This window comes from Mauremys reevesii, linkage group 10 (genome assembly GCF_016161935.1).
Source record: "Mauremys reevesii isolate NIE-2019 linkage group 10, ASM1616193v1, whole genome shotgun sequence".
In the NCBI taxonomy this organism is placed as follows: Eukaryota; Metazoa; Chordata; order Testudines; family Geoemydidae; genus Mauremys; species Mauremys reevesii.
In genome coordinates this window covers 7,660,858-7,673,233 of record NC_052632.1, presented here as the reverse complement: position 1 = coordinate 7,673,233, position 12,376 = coordinate 7,660,858, and the positions used below count along the sequence as shown (strand labels likewise).

The following is a 12,376-nucleotide window of genomic DNA, read 5'->3' as shown; positions in this document are numbered from 1 at the left end:
AGACTAATCCGCCTTTCTAATTAATACTCACTATTGGATAGTAGGAACTACTCCAGGAGAACTTGGAGACATAACTGGCCTCTCTTAGATCCAAAAAGAGCACACAGAGCCAACAAGGAACACAGACAAAGGCTTCCCTCCACAGAGATTTGAAATTATTCTGTCTCTTGATTGGTCCTCTGGTCAGGTGTTTCTCAGGTTACTGAGCTTGTTAACCCTTTCCAGGTAAAAGAGCCCTTAACCCCGATCTGTTTATTTATGACACCTGCAGGGAACTTGGCACAAAGTGTTGGGTAGAGACAGATTCTTCTTGTCAAACTGAGGTTGATTCCAAATGTGCAAAGATTTTGACAAAATGTGGGGGTGGGGAAAGGCTATATGGTTAATTTGTTTATACTTCTCTGGAGGTCTCTGGTGTCATTCAATTCCAGCATTTAAATTGACTCAGCATGTTCCTTCACTGGCTCCCTTCCAATGGCCTCTAATATTTCACAGTTATCTATATTTGCTACTTTTCTAGCATTATGTTAAAGCTTTGGTGTGTCCCTGTCCTGTCACAGCGCATGTTACATGTTAAATACCAACCTACTCACCCGATGATAGGCTTCTACGCTGGTCCCACTCAGATTTCTTATTCTTCTATTTGAACACATCACAGAGGAACAGTCTCACTTTATGAGACAGTGTTATTGTGGCTTGATTAAGTACTTGCCACACTATGCAGCACAACCTGTTAAGTGGTCTGCACCATTTACACTAAACCTTAATGGCATATGGAACATAAACGGTGTCTTAAAATACCTAGGGCCAAATTCTCTGCTAGCATAACTCCATTGACCTTGGATATATTACGCTAACTTCGGTGGAGTTATGCTAGAAAGAATTTGGCATTTCTAGGTTAAAATTCTGCTTATCTCAGATCACATCAGGAGATGTATTGACTAGGACTTGATTAAATTTTCAGTCAAAAACTGTTTTTCTATGGAAAATTGGGTCTTTGACAAAATCAATATTTTCATGGAAAACATTGACTTGCTGAAAAACCAAAAACATTTCAGTTTCAGGCCAAAACATTTTTTAATGAAAAGTTGAAATTTCTCATGGGGGAACCCCTCATCCCCAATTTTCCATCTAATGCTGACATATTTCAAGTACTATCGTCTTGTCCAGCTTTTAAAAGCACTTTATAGTGCCTTTGGGTATTGTCCTGATGCTTTACTATTTTGAGAACATCTCTTCAATGAAAATCTACTCTTGTTTTATTAAAGGGAATGGTTTTAGCTTCAAATTTATTTGTAAAGCAAGGCAGGAGAGTGGGAGGTTTACAAAATCTGGCATAAATCAATTTTTTGTAAATGTCAATTAAATTTGTAGGAGGGAGGTTGTATTTAAACTCTGTGGTATTTGGAATTTTACCATATCTCCGTGGTGCTACTTAATGCATGAGAACAAGCAATGAAACTGACTATCTAGCTTCAGTCTACAATCTGAGTACAAGTAAAGAGTAAACCAATAGTATAAATGGTGAAAAGAAATGTAAATCTACTTTTAATAATCTAAACCACATGTAACAAAAATATATGCCGATTGTACTGTATAGGTAGCACACATTTTGCATTTTGGATTTATACAAGAGAATATATAGTCTGAAATATGAATTAGTAGGAGAGGGCCCACTCATATCTTAATCTACTCACATATGCAACACCTATGACAAACATATGGCATAGTGTCCATATGAAACATATCTCTTATCTATATGGGACTGTTTCATTAACACCAAAGCTGACGTTTGGAATTTATAGTTGAATCTTTAGCAAATAGTTCAGTAATTGTGTAGGGCTAAAAGCTGCATTGCTTTGTACAAGGAGATGCAGTAAATGTGTGTATTGGGGAGAGTTAAGGAGGGGAATGTTTATATGCTAGGAAGCTAGTATCTTTGTTAAAGAAGAAATGCTTTCTTAGTTTTCCTGTTATTTAAGCAGCCGTACTTACCAGACCTCTTTCTGCTTGTTTAATGGATTGCTTCTTGTAAGTGCTGCCTATTCCTCTTTCAGGCGCTGGTGTCACTGAAGCTTTTGGGAAATCAGTTAGTTTCGTTGCCTTCTCAAGATAAGTGGACTTGCAAGCAACTTAAATCACTGGATCTTTCTAAGAACCAGCTTGGGAAGTAAGTGTTCCTTTTAGTTTGTGTCAGAGTTAAAATTTAAACTAAAGATTAAAAATTAATAACAAAACCAATCCCTTACATGTGGTAGAAAGTGCCGATGCTTTTACAGACTCACTGGATTAATTCCCTCTGTATTGCATATAGTTATCCATACAGCATGGACCACATCTTCTTTTACATCTCCAAAGCATCTTGTACACCTGTGGCATTGAAGAAATATTACTCATAGTTTCTTTGGATATAGCACATGACATTATTTCATGAGTGAATAATTATTACCGGTAATAAAACGTAGAACATGCTTCACTCTGAGTGGTTTACCAATGCAAGTACTTATTTGTGGGGAGCATATCTTAACCATAGGCATTTTGTCTGGGCTTAAACTTTTGTATTTCTGTTGGGAGTATGTGTTTTGAAAAATGTTAATAATCTTTGTTTGTTTGTTTTTTAAATTAAAATGTAACAAGCCATTAGCCCATGGCCAGACTAATGACTTTGGCTATTTAGAAAAGAAAACAAAACTTAGGAGTGATATTTTTTCCATTTAGAAAACATTATAAGGATGTTTGATATGCAGACTTGCAGGTCTGTTCCCTTCTCCAGCAGTGAATGTAAGCACATCAAGCTTCCATATACGTCATTTAGGTGCATGCCCAGCAGATTTGCTAGATTCATTATGATTTGCCCTGCCAATAGTCTGCATGGTCAGTGTCAATAAACAAGGATATATAAATGCTTTAGAAATGTCTCAGTCCATCTCCACAATAGCATTCATGGGTCATCATGTCAGAGGAGTGCTAGCTGTAATAGGAAAAGGCTATTCTACAGAGTCTCTTAGGCAGCTTGTTCAATTTGCTATTTGACAATCTCCTAAACCTTGATACCAGTAAAGAGAAAACAAAGTCAAGTTTGCATTTCCCAAATGGAATCAACATAATGCCCCAGAGCTAGGCTCATGTGTTGAATGACAGAGATGAGTCTGAACCAAAAACCTTGGGTCCAGGCAGTTCTGAGTTTTGGTGGCGTTCAGAACTGCTGCTGAACTGTGTGGCTCAGACCCTTCTTCCACGTGCCTGGGAATGGGAACCAGCAAAGGCCGTGCTCTGACATTATGAAAGCCTTGCAGAGGCCAAATCCTACAAGGTGCTGAGCTCCCACAGGTTGGGCCCATACCAGTATGAGCTCCTGTGAATGTCCCTCAATGTGGCTTTGTCTTTCTCAAGCATCGCTCTGTGCATTTTGTTTCATCTGCAGGAGTGAGGAGGGGTTTAAAACAAGGCGGATTTCCTTTTTCACCACAAGAAGCAGAGTGCGTGCAGGCGCGGAGGCAGGTATGGTATGTGGTGACCTCCTCTCCTGGGAAGGAGATGGTGAATTGCGCCAAGTGAATTCCAAGGGTACAGGGAGTCTGGCAGATGAGTGGTCAGTGTCAGCACAGCTGCAGCTTTTAGTGCAGTGACATGTAAATAAGATGGGAAATGCTTTTAATGTACAAATTACTGTAGAACTGGTCTATCCCCTCTGCCCAAATGGCTAATGAGTGAAACCTGCTTCTCTCACTGAACTGTCAGTCCCTCTCTTTGCCCAAATTACTGAAGTGCTTGAGAAGCTAGTCACTCTAGCTAGTGTGCCCTTTGGTTCACTGAGATGGGGAAACGAACCAATAATTAGATGATCCCAAGGGCAATACAACTATGTGGCTGAACTTGCAAAATAGGTTTTGCCTTGTGCCTCTTTGATGATTGCCAAAGGTCTGGTGGGAGATTTTCTGGATTATCATCTGTGAAATCCCATAAAGATCAAAAGACCATTTGAAGATATCCACACTGATCCCTAATCTCTGTGGGATTAATTTGCTTTTCTTTTTGTTTGTTTGTTTTTATTTTAGGCCACTCAGATCTTTTATGTGCTGCATTCTCCCTTGGGAGTACCTTTCTGACAGTGCATTTTACAGTTTCCCTGGGGAATTGCATAGAACGGAATAAAATTTAGGTTTTGTGATGACAGTTAACATTGCCCTAGACATCCTGATGAGAATAGTCCACTAGCCATATAGTCTCACCTCACTGCACTATGAATGAATCCCTCTATTTTTCCCCTTCCTTCATGGGTCATGGACAGAGCAGAAGCATTACCCTCAACACACCCATGACACTTGCAAATCTGCATTAAGACAAAGACTATAATAAAATCTCATGCTTCAAGGCTTTAGCTGGTCGGCTACAGGGGTCAGGAAGGAGTTTTTCCCCTGGGGCACCATCGGCCAGATATATTCTGGGAGTAGTTTGGCCTTCCTCTGAAGCATCAGGGACTGGCCACAGCTGGAGACAGGACGCCTGACAGATGGCTCTGAGGTCACAGAGAATCCTCTTCCTAGATGCCTGGCTGCTGGGTCTTGCTCACATGCTCAGGGTCAAACTGATCTCTAGATTTGGGGTCAGGAGGGAATTTCCCCCCAGGTCAGATTTTCAGGGAACTTCAGGGTTTTTTACTTTCCTCTGAAGCATGCAGCATGGATCACCTGCTGAGATCATCCAGGCACACCTCACCTAATCAATACCAAGCCATTGCAGGGGTCTCAGGCATTGGAAAACATAATCCCAGCTATACATATAAAATGATGGGGTCTAAATTAGCTGTTACCACTCAAGAAAGAGATCTTGGAGTCATTGTGGATAGTTCTCTGAAAACATCCACTCAATGTGCAGCCACAGTCAAAAAAGTGAACAGAATGTTGGGAATCATTAAGAAAGGGATAGATAATAAGACAGAAAATATCATATTGCCTCTGTATAAATCCATGGTACACCCGCATATTGAATACTGTGTGCAGATGTGGTCGCCCCATCTCAAAAAATATATATTGGAATTGTAAAGGGTTCAGAAAAGGGCAACAAAAATGAATAGGGGTATAAAAAGAGATTAGTAATGTTGAGACTTTTCAGCTTGGGAAAGAGACGTCTAAGGGGGGATATGACAGAGGTCTATAAAATCATGCCTGCTGTGGAGAAAGTAAATAAGGAAGTGCTATTTACTCCTTCTCATAACACAAGTACTAGGGGTCACGAAATGAAATTAATAGGCAGCAGGTTTAAAACAAACAAAAGGAGGTATTTCTTCACACAATGCACAGTCAGCCTGTGGAATTCTTTGCCAGAGGATGTTGTGAAGGCCAAGACTATAACAGGGTTCTAAAAAGAACTGGATAAGTTAATGGAGAGTAGGTACATCAGTGGCAGGGATGGTGTCCCATACCTCTGTTTGCCAGAAGCTGGGAATGGGCCATAGGAGATGAATCACTTGATGATTACCTGTTCTGTTCATTCCCTCTGGGGCACCTGGCATTGGCCACTGTTGGAAGACAGGATACTGGGCTAGAGGGACCTTTGGTCTGACCCAGTATGGCCGTTCGTATGATATCTCTTGCTCTCTGCCTGTTGCACACAAGAGTCACAAGGACTGAAATGCTTTATTCTAACCCAAGTTATTGGGCTCAATACAGCTTAACTGGGTGAAATTTAATGGCTTGTGATACACAGGAGGTCAGACTGGAGGATCTAATGGTTCTTTCTGGCCTTAAATTCTATGGAACCATGAAACTTGCAAAATTTCCTCTCAGTGGAAGTAGGAGCTGCTGTCCAGCAAGTAATGTGTGTTCATATGAAGAAAAGAAATCTCTGTTGTGCATAAGATTTTCTTTAACTAGTTACAAATGAAAAGAAAAATAGCAGGATTTACCTAGAAAGATAAATGCTGTGACATCAATCCCGAGTGTAGAACATGTGGGAATATGACCCTGAACCTTTGTTCTAAAGAGTTTGTCAGCATCAGGGGCATCATATCCACTCTGTAAAGCTATTACAACAGCTGGAGGTCAGGGGGTGAATGGAGGACTAACCCTGGGATGCTTTGAGCCAAAGATCTGTCCTGGCCTTACTAACAACCCCACCCCCCACAAATCCTCCTGCTATTCAAGTTAATGCCCATCTTCTGCGTCTACTCTTGTGGAGTAATGCGAAAAGAAGAGGTGAGAAGGAGAGACAAAAGGAGAGATGGAGGCACTTGTGTCAGGTCATGGAGCAAGGGGATAAGAGAGGTGCATTTGTTAGTCTGGGCTAGGTGATGTCGATCCAGCAATCAGCTGCAGATGGGGAAGGGCCTCAGCAAAAAGGATTGGTGTGCGTTACTTTGAAATAAGAAATATGAATGTTATAGCAAGACGATGCCAGATTCAGAGGGCCAGATCTTCAGCCCTGCCGTAGCTCCTATGTGCTGCTCTGGCCGTGCAAAGGCCTGTTTAACCAGCTCCCCGGGGATTCCTCGTGCAATGAGAATCCTCAAGCAATGCAAAGCCAGCAATGCAGAGAAAGCCCAATCTTCATAACAATCCCTTCCCCCAGGAAAGGGGGTGGGGCCTAGGGAAAGGGGGTATGACCTGAATGCCACTGCTCTCTGACAGTCCCTAGCTAGAACGTCCCCCTTGATACGTGGGTATCGGGGTGTGACTGAACTTGGGCCAGGGGCCAACCCAGCTCCCTGGCTGGCGCCAGGATTGGACAGCCACAAAGATGGAGTAAAATCACCTTTGTCTCCCAGCTTCTCCTCCTGTCCCAAGTGCAGCTTGGTGAGACCAGAGGACGTGACCAGGAGTTTAAAGGACATTTAGTGAAGACAGGAGTCAGAACACATCAGTTTCATACAAAAAGCTCCCTATATTTAATATAATTTTACCAAATAAACTGTTTACTTATGTCTAGGAAATTATTTAGAGAGAATGATTTAGGGATACTCCGTACACTAGGTTGATAAAACTCAGAATAAACTTCTTGCATATGCATGTGGTTGCATTTATGTAGTTTACCCACCCAAAAATATTTTTAGGATGGGAATTATTTTAACAGAAAATCCAGACCCAAGCCAGAAAAGTCATACATAATTCATGAATAAATAATTACAATTCATAAACACCTCGAGCCTGGTTCTAACATAACACACTCTTTTCTATCTAGGGTTAGGAAATGAATTGGGAGCATTACTGCTATTTTTGGTAGTTACTCCTGTATCTCCATGATGGACTGAATCTGTCTGTCTATAGCTAGATTAGTTCCATTCATCCATACAGAAGAGGAGCAATAAACACTAAAAAGATTAAATTCATAATGAGTCAAAAAATGAGTGAAATGTTTGAGGAATGTTCATCCTCAAATTTAAAGATGTTAATTTTTCTTGTGATTCACTTTACTGGTACTTTCCTCAAGTTCATTTTCACTGTGGCAATGCACAGTTGATGATCACTACCTACAAATGCCCTTCTGTATACTTGGATGTCTTAAGGTGACGATCAGAACTTTATTCATATGATTTTTGCCATCAGGTGAGAACCACATTGTTTTATGGTGGTGTATGATGGAGTATCCCTCTAACAATAAGATGGGTCAGTTGACACAATTCAAGAAAGTAAAAGCAGCAAAGAGTCCTGTGGCACCTTATAGACTAACAGACGTATTGGAGCATGAGCTTTTGTGGGTGAATACGACGAAGTGAGTATTCATCCACGAAAGCTCATGCTCCAATACGTCTGTTAGTCTATAAGGTGCCACAGGACTTTTTGCTGCTTTTACAGATCCAGACTAACATGGCTACCCCTCTGATACTTGAATTGAAGAAAGTGTTCACTGTTAAGTGAGCCAGTTTCACCTGTGCCCATTATGTCTGTCATGTCATGATCGTCTCTCCCACCCCCAACAGCATTTATATCACCCATAACAATGAAAATATCATTGTGTGGGACTTGCTGATGAGGTTTCTGCCGAATGTTATAAAAAGAATCCTTATCATCATTGTATTCTCTTGTTGGGGCGGAGCATTGAATGATGGTCATTTTCATACAGCGTGTCTGAAATCTTGCTCGTATCACTCTGTCATTCACTGGTTGCCAGTCTGAAATAGCTCTTTGTGCAGCATCATTCCAGAACAATGCAGCATCTTCTATGCCTCCATCTGGGGCCCTTGTGTAAATCTTACTTTTATTGTTGCCTGTGGTGAGGGCATACATTGTCTCATCTGCCCACTGTAGTCACTGGCAGATCCTGCGGCTCGCTAGCTCCCCCCTCTGTGCAGGGTTAATTGCTAAATTGACCTGATTCTCTGCTCACCCTGAACTCTTGTTGAGTTATTCACATGTAGTTATCAGACAGAATTGTGGCCAAATTTTGGCTGCTCTTGTGAGAGAACAGGGAACAAATTTCCCAGTGCTTGTGCTCCTTGTATGCAAACTATGGGGCTGGATTGGACATGGATGTCATTGCTCGGACTGTGAAGCATCTCAGAGGAGACGCTGTCCAACCACAAGGGAACACATGCTGCTCCACCAAAAAAGAAAAATTAAATGTTCTTCTAGACACATTCCCATCAGTGGCTGTGGAGACATTCTGTCTGCCTAAGTGCTCCACAGGTAGAACATCTCTGTTCACTGCTGGGGATTTGCACCTCCACACAAGGGCAAAATCCAGCAATGCTGTGATTGTAAAAGCCATAATCTGGGCCTGGATGCTTTATTACCATTGTTTCTGTTGGTGGTCACTTGCTTTGCATGTGTTGCTTCATGGTAACTAATTCAGTTACCTAATGACCTCATTGAAATGTTAAGACCAAGGGTTATTGGTCTAGAGCCTTGTGGCATATTGTGTTTGCTTTCATCTCAGCATTAATTTTATCTAGTGTTGTTTCAGGTCCCTTCTTGGAGTTTCCGGCATTCCTGAGTGACTCTCTGGAAGTCCTTTATCTAAATGACAATCAGCTAGACACTGTCCCGCAATCCATTTGCCTTCTGAAAGGTCTAACAGAGCTTTATTTAGGGAAGTAAGTACATGCCATGAAAAGCCACATTATTACTCTGCTGCTTTGATGATCAACCTTCTCTCTTAGGCTACATCTACACTACAAGCTGGGATGTGATTCCCAGCTCCATCATAGATTATCAGGGTTGGAAGGGACCTCAGGAGGTCATCTAGTCCAGCCCCTTGCTCAAAGCAGGACCAATCCCCAGACAGATTTTTGCCTCAGATCCCTATAATGGCCCCCTCAAAGATTGAACTCCTAGCCCTGGGTTTAGCAGGCCAATGCTCAAACCACTGAGCTATCCCCGCGTTAGATAGACTCATGCTAGCTCTCATTGAGCTAGCAGGCTAAAAATACTAGTGTAGATGTGGTAACTTGGGCAGCAGCAAGCAGCAGCATGGGTTAGCCACCCCCACGTACAACTCCACCCAGACCCAGACCCTGCTCAAGCCCAATCTCCAAATGTAGACGTAGCCTTAGAGTTGAGGGGATGAACACATGTAAAGTCAGAGGGAATTGAAGGCACTCAGCACCTCATAGGATTGGGCCCATAGATTTGTATAATTAGGCTGGAGATTTTAACCTTTAACTCTAGGAAGGACAGTGGTTCTAATGGGCTGAGCAGAGAAATGGATGCTGCTGGCCTGAATGCTAATCCTGACTCTCCACTGTCTCCTTCTGTAGCCTTGAGCCTTAGCCGTTCTGCCCAAGCTTTCTCATCTATAAACTGGAGATGATAATATGTACCTGCCGCACTGGGTTAATTACATTTTACAAGCACTTTGAAGATGGAAAGCGCTATGGAAGTGCTGAGTATTCTTATGAAAATGTTAATGGGAGAGAGGGGCAGATCTTTGTGGAGACAGAATTGTGTAATATGGGAGCCCATAACAGTAGCTACGTACTTACAAAGCCCAGTTGTTGGTAGATTTATTTATTTTCCAACAGTAATCCTGGTATCCGAGAGCTCCCTCCAGAGCTTGGACAGCTGGCTAATCTTTGGCAGCTGGATATTGAGGAACTAAATATCAGCAATATTCCTGCAGAGATCATAAAAGAGGGTAAGTCTGTATTCTACACATATTTTAATAAATTCATCTCTTTGAACAGATCTTCAGAATCACTTTTTTAAAATCGTCCTCAACAGGAAAGAACTGTATCTGCACAGGGAAGGTTAAAAGGAATTGCATAGGGAACTTCCCACGCAGTGCAAAGTCAACCCCAGGACACAACAGGGGCGGGGTCCAGGCCTTCCCTTGGCCATGGATGCTACCACACAGTGTCTTCCGGTCTCTCCAGTGGAAGGGGAGGGGACATGGGGAGAGGTCCCAGGCTGTCTGAGGAGAGGGAAGGGGAGGCAGGAAGAGATCTGGGCTGGTTCCAATTCTTTCGGTGACAGGGGGAGAGACTGAGAGAACCCAGTTGATCTCCCTCACCCAGGGCCAGTCCTTGGAGATGGGGAAGAAGCAGCAATTGAATCTGTCAGCCACCAGCATGGCCTGAAATGGGGGCTGCATCTGTTCCTGGGGCTTTGGCTCCCAAGACACCCTGGATCTGGCTCCCCATTTACCAGAACCCTGTGAACCATCTCCTAATGCAGCCTCCTCCACCTCTTCTAGTTCCAGGCCCCCACCTTGGGAACATTCTGGTTGCGCCACTGTTCAAACCTCAATGCAAAACGCTGACTATTGGTTCCATTTATGAAAGATTTTTATGTCAGAAGAATGACCTGTAAATGCAACCTTTTGTTGGCAATATATTATGCCAGAGAACTTTTGTGGTGGATTTTATAGGATTGTAAATAGTTTATAATATTTTGACAGCCCTTCTCAAGTATTTTGCAGTAATGTCCCAAAACACTGCAGAGTAACATTAATGTGTAAGCTGTCATGTTTTGGACCAATTATAACAGCATAGTCTTTTATTTAAAAAAATGATTTTTTCTTAAATAAAGTGCTGTGGTCTAAAGCTAATTTTAAGTAGAAACATGAAAGTACAAGATCGTACTGAGTATATGCCAATGCTGTATTCGTGTTTTATGTTTCCTTTGAGCTTTTGAAGAGTGAAAACGAAAGTATTTTTTTTCTCTTTACACTGACTCATTGTAGCCTCTTGCTGTGTTGACCATTTGGTGGGATCAGGTCTGTCCATTAGGAATTTCATTCCTTTTGTTTATTCTCTGAGCCCTTTCGATCAACAGCGAAACTGCAGTGAAAATACTTCTGCTACCGGTATGCCTGCTGCACTAGATTTTAACTGGCCCTGCGGCATATTTTCAGATTGCTAACCACAGGATATGTCCACCCTTTTTTCCAATAGGCCCTAAAACAATATTAGCATACTTGCGGGCACAGCTGCGCAAAGCAGAGAAATGCAAGCTGATGAAGATGATTATTGTCGGTCCTCCGCGGCAGGGAAAGTCAACACTTATCGAGATCTTGCAGACAGGGAAAGTGCCACAAATGATGCACAGTGATGCCACCATACGGACAACAAAATGGGAGCTTCAGAAACCAGCTGGACTCAAAGCCAAGGTGAATAACGGTCAGAGATACTTTGCTAGTGTAGAATGGTTTGGAGCAGGAAGGATCGCCAGTGGGTCATGTAGTCTGCCCCTTAAACCACTGCTAGACTGACTTCTGGAAGTGGGAGAGGTAGCTCAGTGGTTTGAGCATTGGCCTGCTAAACCCAGGGTTGTGAGTTCAATCCTTAAGGGGGCTATCTAGGACCCTGGGGAAAAACAAAAACAAAACACAACACCACAATTGTCAGGGACAGTACTTGGTCCTGCTAGTGAAGACAGGGGACTGGACTTGACTCAATGATCTTTCAATGTCCCTTCCAGCTCTATGAGATAGGAATATCTCCACATATTTCATTATCCCTAAACCAGACCTTGTAGATGGTGTTAATTTACTCCTGTGACTCACCATTCCCTTTGGCAGCTTGCTTCATTGTGCAGTTGTCTACATTCCTACACTGTAGTTAAAATGTTTCTCTTAGTACAGCCTAAAGCTCTTGCTTCTGGTTCACTCTTTACTTAGTGGTCTCTGCCCTCTTTAAAACATCCTTTGTTCAGTGCTTAATTTCTAATGAAAGACATGGCAGGGCACAAGCAATTTTTTTACGTTCATAACTGATGCAGCAAGCCCAGAGGTGCCAGGGCTATGAACAGGCAGGCCCTGGCACAAATTAAGCACTGCCTGTGTTTATCACTAGTCACTTCTCACATCTTCCCTTTCTACTAAACATGCCCAGTTCTGGGCACTAAGGCCCAGATCCACAAAGGTATGTGGGCTTCTAACTCCCCTTGAAATCAAGTGAATCTAAGGAGAGTCATCTAACTGCCTTTGACTTCAGTGGGCA

At 42.4% G+C, this 12,376-nt stretch overlaps 1 protein-coding gene across 5 annotated transcripts in view; it reads left to right on the top strand.

Moving 5' to 3' along the window:
• The window catches only part of LRRK1 (leucine rich repeat kinase 1), a 105,829-nt gene that overhangs the window by 54,367 nt on the left and 39,086 nt on the right, over positions 1-12,376 (top strand). For all 5 annotated transcript variants that reach the window (XM_039492342.1, XM_039492341.1, XM_039492339.1 and 2 more), the window contains exons 12-16: positions 2,058-2,170; positions 3,425-3,501; positions 8,902-9,031; positions 9,959-10,071; positions 11,330-11,544. In XM_039492342.1, the coding sequence (XP_039348276.1) occupies positions 2,058-2,170; positions 3,425-3,501; positions 8,902-9,031; positions 9,959-10,071; positions 11,330-11,544 (648 nt within the window). The remainder of the gene's footprint in view (positions 1-2,057; positions 2,171-3,424; positions 3,502-8,901; positions 9,032-9,958; positions 10,072-11,329; positions 11,545-12,376) is intronic.